The 19,551-nt window shown below is 39.1% G+C and overlaps 1 protein-coding gene across 1 annotated transcript; it reads left to right on the top strand.

Annotated features, from left to right (window-relative positions):
* The first annotated feature begins 11,156 nt into the window (after positions 1-11,156).
* Positions 11,157-15,959, top strand: LOC139461542 (uncharacterized). Its single transcript, XM_071243025.1, has one exon. It carries the CDS (start codon positions 11,517-11,519, stop codon positions 15,957-15,959), a length of 4,443 nt encoding a protein of 1,480 aa, XP_071099126.1. The 5' UTR covers positions 11,157-11,516.
* The last annotated feature ends 3,592 nt before the right edge of the window (positions 15,960-19,551 follow it).

The following is a 19,551-nucleotide window of genomic DNA, read 5'->3' as shown; positions in this document are numbered from 1 at the left end:
CATTCCGGCATCATTAAACCTCTTCTTGAAAATGCTTTTAACTTGAGACACTAACACATCAATTCTTGTATCAGACCATATTCACAGACTCTATAGGGTAGGACATTGTGATGGCAAAATGTATGTCAAGGCGAAACTCCAAAAACAAATCCTGCTGCCATATGTGGCGAAATTAGTCACTGGGTGTGTGAAACTAATTCGCATTCTGAAACGAATTTGACATGGCGTTTCATACTCCCAAATTGAAGAGATTGACAGAGCACTATGTCTTCATAAATTGTCACTGAGCGAAGAAGGTGTTACACTACCAGGATGCATACAACCAAATGTCCAAGTAACATTGGCGTAACAATGTGATAACATCGACTGACTTGAAGAGACACTAAGTTGAGGAGGGACATCACACTAAGTGAATGGGATCAAAGTGCAGCAAAAAGTGAGTGGTCCAAAGCATTTGAAGGAGGTCCTGAATGAACCAACACAGAAGCATGGAGACTATCAAGGTTGCCAAGTCGCAGCTTCCTATCTACAATACTTGTGTATGAGCTGGTCCGCCACCTCGTGATAACATTGAAGTAGACGACATGGAACTGAAACAGGAGGTGAACAAGAAAACCCTACTATGGATGATAACTCTGTTGCATTATTCAGACTGCGAGCAGCTTGAAAGGGTTCAATATTCATGTCCATGTTAAAGTTGTGATTGGCTTTCCACTCACTGTCCATGGTTTTTTTTGTCAGTCCCAGAAGATCAGAACGTCACTAGCCCTTGGGAGCATTGTTTTGGTTTGCGACCAAGCATTGTATGCAAAGGCCACTGAAAATATTTTGAAACAGAAGAAGCTATTCTCTGAATCGTTCCTAGGTTAGGCGTATTTCACACAGTATACACACTGTTAGGTGTGGTAGAAAAACTGGGTTAAGAGACCTCTGCATAGAAACTGGTGTGATCGCTGAAGGTTCTGTTGAAGGTGTACTTAATGGTTGAAGATACAACCATGCTGTTAGATTCCACACATTGCTATGAGGCACTGCAACGGCTTGTTTGGAATTGGTTTAACTGATGGAAAGCCTCCAAAAAGATAAAAGAGATTATCAATGTGTTTTCACAAGATGCCAGGAGACCTTCTATGAAGCTCTTAGCACTCCAGAGTTTATATCTTTGGCAGAGTATTTCTACCAGGATCAGAATGATCTTCATCACCAATTTTGGATGTCACACTGTCGATATCTTGTACCTAGAAGGCACAACGAGGCACCAAAGGTTTGAGTCTGAAGCCTGGAGCCATCAGCAGACATTACCGTACTGCAAAGTACAAAGTAATTTGCGGATCTAAATATGTCGTATACTGAAGTTCCCAAAGCCTTGCGAGAAGGAATATCCTGTGGGTATACTGACATGGTGTTTGATGTTTATCAAGAAGAATCAATCAAAAATGCAGAGAGAGCCAACAGAGGATCCCAGTATGGAATACCATTCAGGACCCTTGCACCCGAACAATGGGTCATACAGTGAATGTCCTCCTGAACCTAGAGAACAAGGCACACCTGATTTAAGTACTTGTTACTGGCTGGAGTGAAGAGGAACGGAGAAGTAGACTTGCATAAGACTAACGGTGGAGCCAGTCAACAATGTTAAAGCCCTCAGATGTAGCCAAGAAGAGGCAGACACCAGACTCCTCCTTCATGCGAAGCTCTGTACTGATTCTGGCTTTACTGCAGTTGTGATTTTGTCTGATACAATAAGTATGTCCATATTATTAGCTTGGCATTACCATCACAGCTACCATCCTCAATTTACATGAAGTGTGGAACCAGGACATGACATGAATATGTTGACGTCCAGAAAGTTGCTGACACGCAAGGCCTTGACAAATCTGCAGGCCTTCTGGGTCTGCATGTGTTTACAAGGCAATTGCCTAAAAGTTAGGCCAAGAAAAGTCGGGCCGGGCCGGGCCAGCGGGTAATACTTAAAATGGATTGCAGAATAATAAAACGAAACGTGCATATCTAGGCAGATCGCAAATGTCCACAAACGTATAGTTTTGCTCATTTAATTGAGTTTGAATCATAATTCATCTTCAACAATGTAATAAACTGAAAATTATTACGACATACCGTGAGTCCTCTTAGAAAAGTCAGTGTCTTGACAGTGTGTTTTCTTTGATGAGAACGTTTCTCTTCGACATAGCGTGTGGGGGTGTGATGTCCAGGGCAGGAAACGACAGTGTTTTGACTACTCTTCTTCCATTAATTAACGTGTTGGGCATCCCTAATTAACCTTTACTAATTCATGTTAAACCAACACAGGATGTTTTCTGGAAGTGGATATTCGCGAATGTCATAGGGCTGACACGACATGTGTTAAGAACTGTCCTAGCACTTCTAAAGTTCCTAACATTCTTTATATCTAAAGACTAGTATTATATCTAAGTATATATCACTTTAGTGTCTCATATTGCGGTAGTTAAAGAAAACACAGCCCTTTTCCCTCTACATTCTCAACATAGTCTCTATCAGAAGTGTTTTGTCTGTGTTGGGTCAGACTTGGCCAGGGCTGTCAAAATCAACTTTAAACACACGAATCTATAATCTTATGTGTTTACATATATAGACTAGTATTATATCTACCCATATACCCCTTTATAATGTCACAGAACACCGCATTTAAAGAAAACAAGGAGCTCATTGTGAAGCTCCTGTGTGTAATCGGTTTAATGGTACGGTATACATTGTGGACAGACAGACAATAATTTATTAATGTCTCACTTCTGTGCATACATAAAACAGCTTTGTACAAATAAACATTGATAGAATGTACAGAACCATTCAATAGAATTATGAGAGATTATTAACAGAATATCCCACTGCTAGATATATGATAAATTGTTGAATCAACATTAGATAAGGTTGGGAATTAAGTGTGTGTTTTTTCAATACATCTTTGACTGGTGAGTCGTCTGCTCGATGATAACCAGCCTACTCATATTTTTACCCTGTTCCCCATTGTTGGAAAGTGTGTCGTCTGCTACCCCAGCTGGACCAGCTGGTAACAATTAATCACACGCTGTCAATATACAATACATTTATAATACATCAAGTTGGCAATTTCCATGTAACGATTAAGTATTTCTAAGCATCTAAGATATATGTATTTTTAATTTGCTTAGAAATACTTAATCTTTACATGAAAACTGTCATCTTGATGTAATATTCTGTTTTGTATATTGACAGCTGGTGATTGAGCCGTGATTGCTGCCAAGGGCGGTTACACGAGTTCAGCGCACCCTTGTGGCCTTATGTGACATGACAATGAACAGTTTTCAATGCCTTTGTACAACGACAACATGTGACTATAGGACTCCAAAATTTCATATTTGTATCTATGATATTAAATTAAATCAATCGACTGTATTAGGTTCAATAAATTTACTAACAAATCTACCCTTTGCACATTGAGCGATTATCTCCTTTAGCTGTATGCGTAGTATAGAGTTTTATCACGCGTGACCTTGTAATGCTGTACATCGTATCTTATTCAAGCTGTATAACTGAGAATGAGTGATTATCTTCCTTACCCGAATAGCTCTTTTGCGCTCTACCTTTGCAATGTATCGTATGTTATTCAGGCAGTCAGCGAGAATGGTTCCATGGAGGAATTAAGGTCAAGCATGTAACGCGCACTCGGTCGTTCTCCCTTCACACTACTATTGCAAATTATTGTTCAACACGATTAAATAGCAGACTTCTGCGAAGCATCACTTTGTTCAAGAAACAACACATGTAAAACAACGGGTTTGATATCAGATATTTGTAATAAGTTGTCTTCACAATCACATGTATGGTGCTTGCTGTGCAGATTTGAGCACAGTTTCAAGTAGTTCACTGTATGTAAAATATGATTCATACCGTTTCATACGGCGGTTTATGGTTCTGCATGGTTTATTGTATTGACAGTTGTTTTAACTTCCTGCAGAGATTATATACCCGTATAAGATCTTTGCTTCTGGATACACTGGAAATCAACATGTTTAGCCCTTAGTTTCCAATTATTCTCCTGAAAAATAATTCGGTTGCATGATTATATTCACGATGTTTGGCTTGAACATAGTACCATTCTTCTAAACATACTTCAAATTTCAGCCGAAAGTAATCACAATACAAACCCAGTTAACCAAACGGAACCGTACACAAGAGTAGTGAGTGAGTGAGTTGGGTTTAACGCCGCTTTGAATAGTATAATTCCAGTTATATCACGGCGTGTCAGCTTGATGTGGAAGGAAAGCCCGAAGTGATGCAGGTATTAGACGTTCACCACTTTGGTGAGACCCATGAGCACGGGTATAGTGCTGACAACATAATCGAGGCGAACCGGGATTCGAACACACTGTCATAGGTGTCTGAGTGACACCACTGTGCAAAGCGAATTGCAGCGCATAAGGCGACTTTGGCCAACCGTGCCCCCGTACACAACTGTAACAAACCCTTATCATACAACAAGGATGTTGAAGATGAGATATGTATTGCGTAACATTTCATGAAGAAACAGTGGCAATATTACACTATCACAAACTACAAAATACAATAAGTGCAAAACACACAAGTACATTCAACATACAGAGAAGGCACATTATAACAAGTTTATTTTAAAACAAGTGTATTATCATGATGTGGAAACAATATGAGAATTGAGCCAAACACTTCTGATAGAGTCTATGTTCAGAATGTAGAGGGAAAAGGGCTTCACTTTGAGCTCCTTACTCTCTTTAAATACCGCTATCTGTGACATTATAAAGTAGTATAAAGGCAGATATAATACTAATCTATAGTAGTAAACACGTTTGATGATACATCTGTGTGTTTAAAAGTTGATTTTGACAGCCCGGACCAAGTCGGACCCAACACAAGCCAAACACTTCTGATAGAGACTATGTTGAGAATGCAGAGGGGAAACGGCTCCACTTTGAGCACCTTGTTTCCTTTAAATACCGCGACCTGAGACATTAGAAAGTGGTATATGGGTAGATTTAATACAAATCTAGAGATGTAAACACATTTGATGATACATCTGTGTGTTTAAAGTTGATTTTGACAGCCCAGGTCAAGTCGGAACGAACACTTCTGGCAAAGATTTTCTTAAGAAAATACAGTAAAAGTGTTTGACTTTAACGGATCAGTTTTCTTTCAATGCGATGTACTGTGACATTATAAAGTGGTATATAGGTAGATATAATACTACTCTATAGATGTAAACACATTTGTGAGACTGTTGAGAGTATGGGGAGAAGAGGTCTGCTTTAACCCACGTGTCTGCTTTAAATACGTTGAACAGTGACACTATTAAGTAGTATTTACTTAGATATAGTACTGTCCTATACATGTAAATGCTATGCCGACAGATGGAAATTTGTATCACGATAGCTAGAAGTATTTGATACGTTACTCCGAATCACTTAATATGGTGCACGTTCTTGGTTGATGATTGTTTATTAATGTCAAGTGTGTGTGTTGCATCAATGATATGGAGGTATGGTCGCCGATAATGGAGTAATTAGGCAATACAACTTTGGCCCGTCTTAGCCCGCCCCGGCCCGACTTTTAGGCAATCCCGTTTACAAGCTGTGATACCGTCAGCTGCTTCACTGGAAGAGGAAAGGTTTCAGCCCTCAGGCTACTCACCAGCGACATACACAGCAACACATTGACTTGCGTAGGCACAAGCTGAAAAGTTTCAACACAACTGTTCAAGGCACTAGAGTCACAAATGTGCTGTCTATACAGCACAAGGACACTTATTGAGAAGTGAATTGCGGTTCAACCTGTTTTGCGCAAAGAAAAGGGAAGCTGAATCTTGGCAGCTTCTTCCTTGCGTCTCTTCACCGCAGAACCACAGAACAGACATGTAGCATTCGGCAAGTTAAGGACGAGGTTGAATTTGAAGCAAGTGATGTTGATGATGGTCAAGATGATGAGTAATCAACAGTGTACAAATGAAGACTCATATGTGACCATCCTTGTTTCGGTCTACAACAATCAAGACTTAGGTTTCTAACACTTATGTGATAAAAATAGTTTTTGTGTCTAATTTTGTGATCGTATCAAATATATTTATATTCATTATGCAACAGATAACTGTATTTTATGTTATTGCGGTTAGCATATCCAATTTGACACCTATTTGACACCTTCAGTTTAATCTTGTGAGCCCAAAAAACAGAACAATGTATCTTCAAAACAACTTCTGACTACATCTAGCACATGGCCTTTATAATTTGGAGTTGAGAGTTATAAATTCATGTTATTTCAAGCAGCCCAACCTCATACAATTTTACATCTTTTTAGCGCATGATGACATTCGTTTTAAAATGTACCAAAAACCGTTCTGTACCACACCATAAAAGACAATAAAGTTCCTTTTATCAGACTTTAAACAGACTTAGGTTCTGCTTGGCTTCAATCCTAGCCCATTTAGGTTAAGAAAGTCCCAGTGGTGTGGCATCTGCAATATATTTTCTGGTAGGTGATAATATTTTAAGCAGAGGTCAAATGTTGTGACCTTTTGACCTCTGGTGACCTACACGTTTACTGTATTAGTCCTATATTACATACCAACATGTAGAGCATCATGTTACCAACATTTTGAGTGGTCATAATTCACCATATGACTATTGCTTTCTGGTTTCCCCTACCCTGAAATCTAGTCCCGTGGATTCGACTCTGGGGTCCCCCTTTATGTGGAGATTACTACCACTAAGGTGTGATCAAAGGTTTGCTTTCAAAGGTTTTTTTTCATCTATGGATATATGACTTTCAAAAAATCATACTGAGATTTTGCCACCCCAGGTGGTACCAATATCTGGTCTGGCTCATGGACTATGTCTGCTCTTTGTAATAACCGAACTGTCCCTTATCTGGTTTGCTATTACATTTCTAAAAACTGGTTACATGTAATCTTGATAATATACATGTACCTGACTTTTGACTTTAGCACTCCAAAGGCCTTTTCTACAGTGCACCGTGTCCTGATATGGGCTGCATTGTATCTTTGTTCTGGCTTCGTCTGAGGATATGCGAAGGGTGTCTGCATGGATATCTGTACAAATAGTAGAAGCCAAATAGCATTTGTTCACAAATGTAGGATATTAATTCCTTATATAGTAACATCAGAAATATTAATGACAGTTACACAAAAGTGTCATATTATTTCATAACAATTCTAATTTCCAAACACTCAAGTTTTTACATATATTTATTGCAATACGGATAAGGTTAAACTTGTTTATCCTAAATCATCAGCATAAGGTGAGGTTTCTTCAATCCTCATGTCAACTTGACCACTACTTCATATCAGGGAGTCTGGAGTCGAACCTGGCCAATTGCCACTACGTTGGTAAAGTTTTAATAGTAAGACTTTCCACATTAAACAGATGACAATTAATTTGTTTCCAATAAAGTAATAAACATTTATTTTTTATTGCTAATCTATTATATATTGTGAACAATCTATTATAATCAGACCATTTAAACCTTTCAGCTTTGCTAAATTTCATTACATTCATACTGATATTCCTACATTTCAAATACATTGCAAATTAATATACGTAATCACTACTTTTTGATCTGTCAAATCAGTCCAATGAAGATCTCGCCCTAAATCACTGGTTAACGACCAGCTATCGCCATGTTTCATGTTATTTCTGACATATTCCGTGTACAAAGTTGACTGTACCAATAACTTTGATTTTTGTGAAACTATGAGCACATGTGCTTATTTCTATCCGTGGAATGGGCTTCAGTTTGTTTCGGTTATAACGCTACGATAATCAGGGAATCAAAACAGTGGAAATAGAACTTTCCCATCGACTTAGTGTACCAGTTATCGCCATCGTCTTAACAGCACGTGCACCGCCTCAGTTATACAAATTACATTTTTTTCTATCTCGGGTATCGCACTCATTCTTTTTATTCATTAAAATGAATAAGAAATGCTATTATCAATTGTCGTCTGACAAACTGACAAAAAAACAATATATTTATCAAATTCGATCTTTACATGTACACCATTGTACTATGGATTTCGCGACATACAGGTTATGCATTTTTGGAAATATAGCTCAAATAGGTTTCAGAATTGTATTTTGGGGAAGAAATGACAGAGATAGAAGCCAATTATAGAACTGAAAGTGCATCATCGTGTTGTTTGATTTATATTTTGGCGTGAATTAGTCATTTGACACCGCCCGCATGTCTTTTCTAAAGTTGTATTTGAGCAAGGTCACAAGAGTCTTCTTCACCATTTTCGGATAAATATATCTCTCTTCTAATGAAAACAAGCAAAAGTAAAATGAGATGCGATCACGTACGCGCTACAACGGGGAATTGGCGATAATTGGTCCTCGGCGATAACTAGTCGCTAGAACCAGAGACCATATAGTGTATTATATGGTCTCTGCTAGAACGTATATGTAAAATGGTTGTTAAAAGAAACAAATTACATTACATGTATCCTGAAATAAATTAGTTCAAGTAAGACTCAGAAAATAATCCTGAAGATATTGTTGTATAAAATATATGGGTTATAAAATATATGGCAAATTACATATAGATTAAAATAAGGATTGAATGGAGCTATGGTAAAATGGGGGACGCTGGTTTCATTTGACAGGAAAGTAGTTTCGGCTCGCTGTAACGCTGCGTAAGTTGCGGATCACAGCACAGTTATCACTGTTCTTTAGAAATTGATTGCCATTTATGCATTGATATGAAAAATAAGTATAATGAATAAATTTATATCTACTGTACGTTTTACCGGAGAGAGCTGTCGCATATCGCCTGCACATTGATGGCATGGTATCCCTTGCGGCATATGTTGGCCGCTTCGTCGTTTGGTGATGGTCGTTTTATAGGAATAAGTGCTCCGTCGACTGCACCGAGAAAGTTACCAATTCTGTAGAAACCTGGCTGTACCTTAGTTTCGTGACTCCAAGGGAAAAGTTATATTGTCTAAGACCGTGAATATTGCATTTACAGACAGTTTACTCAGTAATTTAGGCATCAAGGCCCATAGTACAGTGCAGATTGGATATTAACATTTGTGACGTGATGTACATGTTTAGATTTTAAATCAAGTTACACATTTCTCATTACAAAGACATGTTTTAAAAATACAGAAACAGCATGGATCATATCAGGATTTTCAGAGTTTAGCAGATTTATCATTAACTGACGGTCTTTAAAAATACCCTGCAACATGGGGAGAAATTTATACCTTAAATGGGAATACGTTTCAAATATAAGTAAGACATGGTATTCATCCTCTACTTCTCCGGATGAACACTTTGTACAAATAGAGTTCACAATATCACCATCTTTGGACCTGCGACATACATTCACATTAAAATTCTGCAAAGAAAATCTAAGTTTACAATAAGCTCTGATTTATACTTTTATCGTTTAAACAAGTGAAATATCTTTTAGTTTGTAACAATGATTTTACTTTGCTGTAATTGCTAAGATAAGATGATACATAAATACTTTGGTGCCACTGTTGACAAAATATATCCTTTAGTCTTATGCTTAAATGAATATAAAAATAACTGGGATCTCCCACATCTTTGAAAATCCATACATATGAAAAGCCACCAATAAATAATCGATTTTTCACATCTGTATCCAATTATTTTTACCAGTATCATCAAGTAAGTTTAACATTTTGGAACACTGATATGGGTATCTATCAGGAATCATTCCAAGTAACTGTCAAGATCACAGATAATCTTGTATATTTTAATTATATGTTAGTACTTCAGATAGATGTATTACGGTATGGTTACATTAGTATATTAAGCTTAGCGAGTTGTTTTTAGATATTGTCAGGTAATACTATGGGAACAGGTTAGGGTCAGGGAAGCGTGACTGGGTACGGCTGATAGCTGGGGAGTTAATTGGTGTAACAATAGGGAGGTCAGGGGTAGCTTGGGCTTTGGGGTCAGTTTAAATAGCGGGGCAGGGTAATAATTTGTACAGTCAGCCAGAATCAGCATGGTCATGTAAGGCATGGACTAATATTGTGGGAGACTTCTACTCTGGTTGGCGTAAGTTTTTACATTTATTGTTTCATGTTGAATTGTATTTTAGAGGATAGAATTTTGAGTTATGTATTTTTTCCAAACGTAATTATATACACATATTGATGGTAATAGCGTAAAGCCACTGTAACAAATAACCACAACATGATCAAAGTATAAACAGTTCAACTCAGTAATATGTAAATCGGAGTATTGGTGCATGGCTGTATGTATTGTGAGGTAGTGACACATACCTCAGTGACTGTAATTGCGTATATTACATTGTAGTGTCCCGGAACTGGCCGGTTAACCTTAGAGTGCGTAGGAGGGAAGAACCTCCGATATTACGTAGGAGGAAGTAACAACGTCCAACATCACGTAAGGAGAGAAGTTCTCCGACCCAACGTAAGGAGAGAAGTATCTTCGTCTCCGTGGCACATCGTAGGATGAACACAGCCGTGGCATCCATGTAAACAGGCACCCCTAACTCCGTGGGGACAACATCGCCTGGGTGGAAAGATCACCATTCGTTATTACGAGGAAGAATTCTCGTATGAACTGCTCAATAACATCAGAGATTCTAAAGTTCTGTATAGAACTGTTGTGACAGTGACAGTGGAGTGGCTTTGTATCTTTTGGTTGTTGTTTTTTGTGGTTGTGTGTTGTTGTTGTATATATATATATACACACACAAAGTTTTACTGTGTATTAGTTGTGTTATTCTTAGAACATTTGTATTAGTGTTAGTATTGTTAGAAGTAGACTATTAGTATTAGGATAGGGTATCGTGATAGTTGTATTGTTAGTAGTAGATATTTGTATTGTTAGTAGTAGATATTTGTATTATTAGTAGTAGACATTTGTACTGTTAGTATTAAGATATTAGTATTAGTAGTAGGTGGTAGTATTGTTATTGGTAGGAGAAGCTAGTTTAGTTAGTTGTGTTAGTTAATTTGGTATTAGTTTGAATTTAGATATTGTTATTGGGATTTAAAATTACTTTAAGGGAGGGAATAAATCTGTATTACAATCTCATTTGTGTTTGTGGTTGATTCAATACGTGACATTTTTGGTGGCAGCGGTGGGATATTTAATTATTGTCACTATTGAATTAACTCAGACCATCATTCTATGAGAGATTAGGAGTTACTTCCTTGATGGTTTATCCTTGTAGTATTTGTTTGGCCAGAGGTGTGATAGGACCTCCGGCACCACTTCTACATCCTTGAGTGTTCGAGTTAGAATCAAGGTTGGTAGGGTGTATTTCATTTATTGGTCAGATTAGGCTATTGGTTGGAATTTTATATTTTTGGGTTCCATTCTATGCATGAATGTACTTTTGTATAGTCTAAGTTCCTATTGGTAGCATTCATTATTCACAGTTGTCCAAGACTAAGCCTGCTGGGTTTAACTGTACTTGTACTTCATACTATCACCATACAGCTAGATATGGATCTTGAAAAGATTATCAAATTGGGTCAGAGTTTAGGGTATGAGCAAAATGATTTGAGGACGTTTGTAAAAGAACAAACTGAGTTAGAGAGAGAGAAAGAGAAGGAAAAGTTAGAAAGAGAGGAAAGAGCAAGGGAGCGGGAAATCAAGAAATTAGAATTGGAGGAGAGAAAGGAGAGAGAAAAGTTAGAATGGGAGAAAGAAAAATTAGAATTGGAGGAGAGAAAAGAGAGAGAAAAGTTAGAATGGGAGAAAGAAAAATTAAGAGTGCAATCAGAGGAGAGAATAGAATTAGCCAAGTTAGAAAAGAGTTATGCTGGAAATTATGAAGGACAGGTAGGAGAGAAACAATCAGGTGCTGCACCTAAGATGCCTAAGATGCCTCCGTTTGAAGACCGCAATGACAACATTGATGCATATCTTCAACGGTTTGAACGGGTAGCTGTAGCACAAGGTTGGAAGCCTTGTCATTGGGCAGCATATCTTTGTACGCTACTAAAAGGTAAGGCTTTGGAAGTATACTCCAGATTAAGTGTAGATGACGCAGAAGATTATACTGCTGTTAAGACTGCATTGCTAAAACGCTATGAAATGACAGAGGATGGATTTCATCAGAAATTTAGAACTGCTAAAACTGATACAGGTGAGATATTCACACAGTTTGTAGTTAGAATTGAGAACTATTTCAACAGATGGATTGAGCTTAGTGGTACTCAAAAGACTTTTGAAGGAGTGAAAGATTTATTGTTGCGTGAACAGATTTTAAATGTAACTGGAAGGGATCTTAGTATATTCTTGAAAGAGAGAAAACCAAAAGATGCTATGGAAATGGCCAGACTAGCAGAACAATTTATAGAAGCCAGAGGTACAGGTCCTGTTAGATATGGTAAGCAAGGTAGTTTTGGTCAACATGACAAAACAGAGGTCCGAGGTAAACCAGGAGAGAACAAGGCGCCAGGTGGTACAAAACCCAAACCATTTATTCCTATTAAAGAAAGGACATGTTACAACTGTAGTCAAATTGGACATTTGGCAGCACAGTGTAAGAAACCCAAATATAACGTGGCAAGTATCCAAGTAAGTGAATACACCAGTAACGTGTCTGCAGTCCTTCCAGATTGTATAGATGTTGAGGCAAGAATACCTGAAGTTGTAGATGGTGATGCCACAACTTCAGAGAGGGTGAGTGAACCAGATGTAGCCTCAGGAAGCATGTTTACTACAGACCACAACATGCCTATTCACAAGGGAAAGGTAAATGGCAAGCCAGTGGATGTCCTGAGAGACAGTGGCTGTACTGGCGTAATAGTGAGGAGGTCAAAGGTAGAGGATGAATGTTTGTCCTCAGAAACACAATCTTGTAAGTTGGCTGATAGTAGGGTGCTAATACTTCCCGTAGCATGGATTACCGTGGACACACCCTTTTATACTGGAAAGGTAAGAGCTGCATGTATGGACATACCACTCTGTGACCTGATATTAGGCAATATTCCAGGAGTGAGAGAACCAAGCGATCCAGATCAGATGTGGGATAAGGATGATATTCAGATGGTAAGTGCTGTGGAAACAAGAGGCCAAAGAAGAGTAAGACAAGAAGGCATGAAACCACTGAAGGCACTGAAACCTGTGGGGCTGACATTGAGTCGAGGTGAGTTCATTACCCAGCAACAACAGGATTCCAGTTTGGACAAAGTCAGGAAATTAGTGGAGGAAGGGAAAATTAGGGAGACCAGGCATAGTACTTCCTCTTACTATATTGAGAATGATATGCTCTATAGGAAGCATACCTTCACCAAGTTTGACAAGGGTAAGCAAGTTGTACAGGCAGTTGTACCAGTCGGGCTGCGTACCCAAGTGATGAAAGTAAGCCATGAAGCATTGATGGGAGGGCACCTTGGAATCAAAAAGACTTTAGATCGGGTTATGTCTCAGTTTTATTGGCCAGGAATAATGGGTGATGTTAGAAGACATGTGCTGTCCTGTGATATTTGTCAACGCACAAACCCCAAGGGCAAGGTAAGAAGAATACCACTAGGACAAATGCCATTAATCGAAGTACCATTTGAGAGAATAGCCGTTGACCTGATAGGCCCGTTGTATCCTGTCACTGACAAAGGTAATAGGTATCTTTTGACGGTAGTTGACTATGCAACCAGATACCCAGAGGCAGTACCTTTGCCAAGGATTGAAACTGAGTATGTTGCTGAAGCTCTTTTCGAAATATTCAGTAGAGTAGGTATCCCCAAGGAGATCTTGACGGACATGGGAGCCCAGTTCACTTCAGGTGTAATGAAGGAGGTAAGTAGATTATTATCCTTGCATCAGCTAACTACTACCCCATATCATCCAATGTGTAATGGCCTTGTGGAAAAATTCAACGGTACTCTGAAGACAATGTTGAAACGAATGTGTGCAGAACGGCCATATGACTGGGACAGGTATGTAGCTGCTTTGTTATTTGCATACCGAGAAGTACCTCAAGAGAGTTTGGGATTTGCTCCCTTTGAACTACTGTACGGGCGTACAGTGAGAGGGCCAGTGCAGATTCTCAGAGAAATCTGGACTAAAGACATACAAAATCCTGAGGTAAGAACTACTTATGAGTATGTGTTAGATTTGCAAAACCGACTGGAAGACACTATTCATATAGCACAACAAGACCTAAAAAAGAAATCAGGTAAGTACAAAAAGTTCTTTGATGCAAAATCACAAGCACGGAAAAGGAAAGTAGGTGACAAAGTGTTACTTCTGTTACCTACTGATTCCAACAAACTCCTACTCCAGTGGAAAGGACCATATGTAATTTTGGAGGCCTTTGGTATTGGCAATTACAGGATACAGGTAGGTAATAAGACTAAAACCTATCATGCAAACCTACTGAAAAAGTACATTGACCGAGAGGAGATCAAGGACACAACTGTATGTGACGTCAGCATAGCTCACCTGATGTATGCTAGTGCCGGGCTGGTAGATGTCAAAGCGGAAGAGGTAAGTATGCTAGACATAGTTTCACCTGCGCTAGTTTCAAAAGAAACATATCAGGATGTAGACATTTCCAAGGACCTGACAGAAGAACAACAAATTGAGGTGAGAGAGCTCGTAAGTGAATTCAGGGATGTGCTGAGTGATTTACCAGGGAAGGTAGACTGTATGCAGTATAAGATCAAGTTGACATGCAATGAGCCTATAAGATCCAAACCATATCCGCTTCCACATCACATGAGGGACGTTGTCGCCAAAGAGATACAATCAATGTTAGATATGGGGGTGATAGAACCCTCTCACTCACCATATGCTTCCCCCATTGTACTTGTGAAGAAGGCTGATGAGACTTACAGATTTTGTACCGATTTTCGCAAGTTGAATCAAGTAACGGTCTTTGATGCAGAACCAATTCCATTAGCCGATTCCGTATTTGCAAGGCTTCGACACTGTAAGTACCTAACCAAAATTGATGGGAGCAAGGCATATTGGCAGATCCCAATGGAAGAGAGTAGCAAAGAACTGACGGCCTTTATAACCCCTGATGGGTTATACCAATGGAAGGTGATGCCATTTGGAGTAGTCAACGCACCAGCAGTATTTTCCCGACTCATGAGGCAAGTATTACATAGCATACCTAACACTGACAACTACATAGACGACATCATAGAAGGAACAGAGGAATGGTCACCTCATGTGGTAAGTCTGAGAGACATATTTACAAGGTTAAGGCAATTTCATCTTACAGCTCGACCATCAAAGGTAAAAATAGGATACAAACAGTTGGAGTTTTTGGGACACAGGGTTGGGAGTGGCCTAATTCAGCCGGAGGGTAAGAATGTGGAGAAAATCCTAAATGTTGAACGACCACAAACTAAGAAACAGGTCAGAGCTTTGCTAGGATTAACTGGGTACTACCGGAAATTCATCCCAAATGATGCAGCCATAGCAGTGCCTCTGACTGATCTTACCAAGAAGGGCAAATCAAACAAGGTAGTATGGACAGAGAGTCAAGAGTTAGCTTTCACGACGTTGAAAACACACATGTCAAGTTTTCCAATCTTGAAACTGCCAGACTTGGAGAAAACATTCCTAGTAAGAAGTGATGCTTCTGACGTCGGAATCGGAGCTGTTCTTTTACAAGAACAGGAAGGTGAGCGGTTTCCAATAATGTACGTGAGTCGAAAGTTGGCAGAACGTGAGAGGGCGTACTCTACCATAGAAAAGGAGTGTTTGGCAATAGTATGGGCAATACAGAAGTTAGAAAGATATCTGTATGGGCGGGAGTTCATTCTTGAAACGGACCATCAGCCCTTAGTATGGATGACCAAAGCCAAGTTGACCAATGGACGAGTGATGAGGTGGGCTCTAACTTTACAACCTTACAGGTTTCTGATCCGTGCAATCAAGGGGATTGAGAATGTGGGAGCTGACCTCTTGAGCCGGTGTTCGCCCTAGTCACACTGTGTGCATAGCAGTATGTAAATAATGCATTTTTCAGCATCATAGTGAAGATATGACAGTCATTACTTTTTGTGTATTATTGTTGTCATTGTGTATATATATGGTTTTGTATTAGATAATGTCTTTAAAAGACGTTAGGACAAAGTTATATGTGATCTTGTTTGTTATATAATTGTGCTCAGTTACAATTAACTTAAGTGGGGAGGTGATTTCAAGATCACAGATAATCTTGTATATTTTAATTATATGTTAGTACTTCAGATAGATGTATTACGGTATGGTTACATTAGTATATTAAGCTTAGCGAGTTGTTTTTAGATATTGTCAGGTAATACTATGGGAACAGGTTAGGGTCAGGGAAGCGTGACTGGGTACGGCTGATAGCTGGGGAGTTAATTGGTGTAACAATAGGGAGGTCAGGGGTAGCTTGGGCTTTGGGGTCAGTTTAAATAGCGGGGCAGGGTAATAATTTGTACAGTCAGCCAGAATCAGCATGGTCATGTAAGGCATGGACTAATATTGTGGGAGACTTCTACTCTGGTTGGCGTAAGTTTTTACATTTATTGTTTCATGTTGAATTGTATTTTAGAGGATAGAATTTTGAGTTATGTATTTTTTCCAAACGTAATTATATACACATATTGATGGTAATAGCGTAAAGCCACTGTAACAAATAACCACAACATGATCAAAGTATAAACAGTTCAACTCAGTAATATGTAAATCGGAGTATTGGTGCATGGCTGTATGTATTGTGAGGTAGTGACACATACCTCAGTGACTGTAATTGCGTATATTACATTGTAGTGTCCCGGAACTGGCCGGTTAACCTTAGAGTGCGTAGGAGGGAAGAACCTCCGATATTACGTAGGAGGAAGTAACAACCTCCAACATCACGTAAGGAGAGAAGTTCTCCGACCCAACGTAAGGAGAGAAGTATCTTCGTCTCCGTGGCACATCGTAGGATGAACACAGCCGTGGCATCCATGTAAACAGGCACCCCTAACTCCGTGGGGACAACATCGCCTGGGTGGAAAGATCACCATTCGTTATTACGAGGAAGAATTCTCGTATGAACTGCTCAATAACATCAGAGATTCTAAAGTTCTGTATAGAACTGTTGTGACAGTGACAGTGGAGTGGCTTTGTATCTTTTGGTTGTTGTTTTTTGTGGTTGTGTGTTGTTGTTGTATATATATATATACACACACAAAGTTTTACTGTGTATTAGTTGTGTTATTCTTAGAACATTTGTATTAGTGTTAGTATTGTTAGAAGTAGACTATTAGTATTAGGATAGGGTATCGTGATAGTTGTATTGTTAGTAGTAGATATTTGTATTGTTAGTAGTAGATATTTGTATTATTAGTAGTAGACATTTGTACTGTTAGTATTAAGATATTAGTATTAGTAGTAGGTGGTAGTATTGTTATTGGTAGGAGAAGCTAGTTTAGTTAGTTGTGTTAGTTAATTTGGTATTAGTTTGAATTTAGATATTGTTATTGGGATTTAAAATTACTTTAAGGGAGGGAATAAATCTGTATTACAATCTCATTTGTGTTTGTGGTTGATTCAATACGTGACAGTAACTTACTCCAATACTTAATTACCCTTAATAGTGCATTTACCGTAGAATGGTTGGTTGGTTGGTTGTTTAACGCCGCACCCAGCAATATTTCAGCTATATGACGGCGGTCTGTAAAAAAAATCGAGTCTGGACCAGACAATCCAGTGATTAATATCATTAGCATCGATCCACACAATTGGTATCGATGACATGCATCAACCAAGTCAGCGAGCCTGACCACCCGATCCCGTTAGTCGCCTTTTGCGACAAGCATAGTCGCCTTTTACGGCAAGCATGGGTTCTACCCCGGATCTCCACGGGTCCCGTAGAATAGAAGCCTCGAGACACACTTGATTTATTCAAAACAAACATAGTTGTCATTTACGGATCTTCACGGGTAGATCAAACTATCAATGTTGTGACGCTAACATAATTTATAGCTATAACATATGGTTATGATATGTGATGCCTTGTAAGTTCCAACTACAAGAAACTTTTCCTGTAAAGAAGTCAGGTTCGGTTTCCTATTTTTCAGTGTCTGCATTCTACCAATGACAACATCACGCACTGACCTCACCCACACTGAAAGAAATTCCGGACCCGATCCGGGATAGAATAGGTCTTCAACAACGACTAACGGGATCATCTAAAGTCATTTATATGCTAAAGCGATATCTCGCTTGTTTGTTTGTTTCGAGAAAACAAACACAAAATTCCTAAAGAATATTGGCGTCTGATGTTTTCAGAGCATGCTATTGATTATCCAAGTGTCTCCTGCCGCTTGGAACAGCATTATTTCAGTGTTCATTAATAGACTGTCAATCAATAAAACTCATGAATTTTATAACAACTCAACTTAAAAGCATAGCATTAAGTCACGATCCATGTTGGATCAATTTCCTTCCTTTTCACACAAAGAAAGTGTTTAATGAAATAAACATCGTAATATGTGTATCCAATTTCGCCTTAATGTCAGACGAGATATAAGCCATTGTTTCTTTTATGTGACGCCAAGTGTAATTTAGTCCATTCTCCGTTTTTATGGGCAAGTCCTTTTTCTCCCAATCAGTAACAAAATTCAAACATTATCGATAACTTTTGTCGGTAGTTTTGTGACATGTAGCAAATGCACTGCAAGTCCAGGGGCGGTCGGGTAGCCTAGTGGTTAAACCGTTCGCTCGTCACGCCGAAGACCCGGGTTCGATTTCCGACATGGGTACAATGTGTGAGGCCCATTTCTGATGTCCCCCGCCGTGATATTGCTGGTGTATTGCTAAAAGCGGCGTAAAACCTCACTCACTCACTCACTCACTCACTCACTCACTCACTCACTCACTCACTCACTCACTCACTCACTCACTCACTCACTCACTCACTCACTCACTCACTCACTCACTCACTCACTCACTCACTCACTCACTCACTCACTCACTCACTCACTCACTCACTCACTCACTCACTCACTCACTCACTCACTCACTCACTCACTCACTCACTCACTCACTCACTCACTCACTCACTCACTCACTCACTCACTCACTCACTCACTCACTCACTCACTCACTCACTCACTCACTCACTCACTCACTCACTGCAAGTCCCAATGGTCCCTAGTGCGGTGTCCGAACTTTGGTTGCTGACGATCTACACCCTGCATTATATACTGTTCGGTAGTTGTGTATATTAGTATTCTCCAACTAGTTCGAAACTTTAGTGCTGGTTGTTATTCTGTCAATCTGGGACAGGCCTTTTTGTATAATATTAATATTTATAATTTTCAGACTCGTGAAGATCCGGGGTAGAATAGGTCTTCAGCAACCCATTCTTGCCGTAAAAGGCGACTATGCTTGTCGTAAAAGGCGACTAACGGGATTTGGTTGTCAGGCTCGCTGACTTGGTTGATACATGTCATCGACCCAAATTGCGTGGATCGATGCTCATGATATCAATCACTGGATTGTCTGGTCCAGACTCGATTATTTACAGACCGCCGTCATAAAGCTGGAATATTGCTGAGTG

Source organism: Haliotis cracherodii, unplaced genomic scaffold, assembly GCF_022045235.1.
Source record: "Haliotis cracherodii isolate W230 unplaced genomic scaffold, xgHalCrac1.p SCAF_15, whole genome shotgun sequence".
NCBI lineage: Eukaryota > Metazoa > Mollusca > Gastropoda > Lepetellida > Haliotidae > Haliotis > Haliotis cracherodii.
This window is presented reverse-complemented; position numbering and strand designations above follow the sequence as displayed.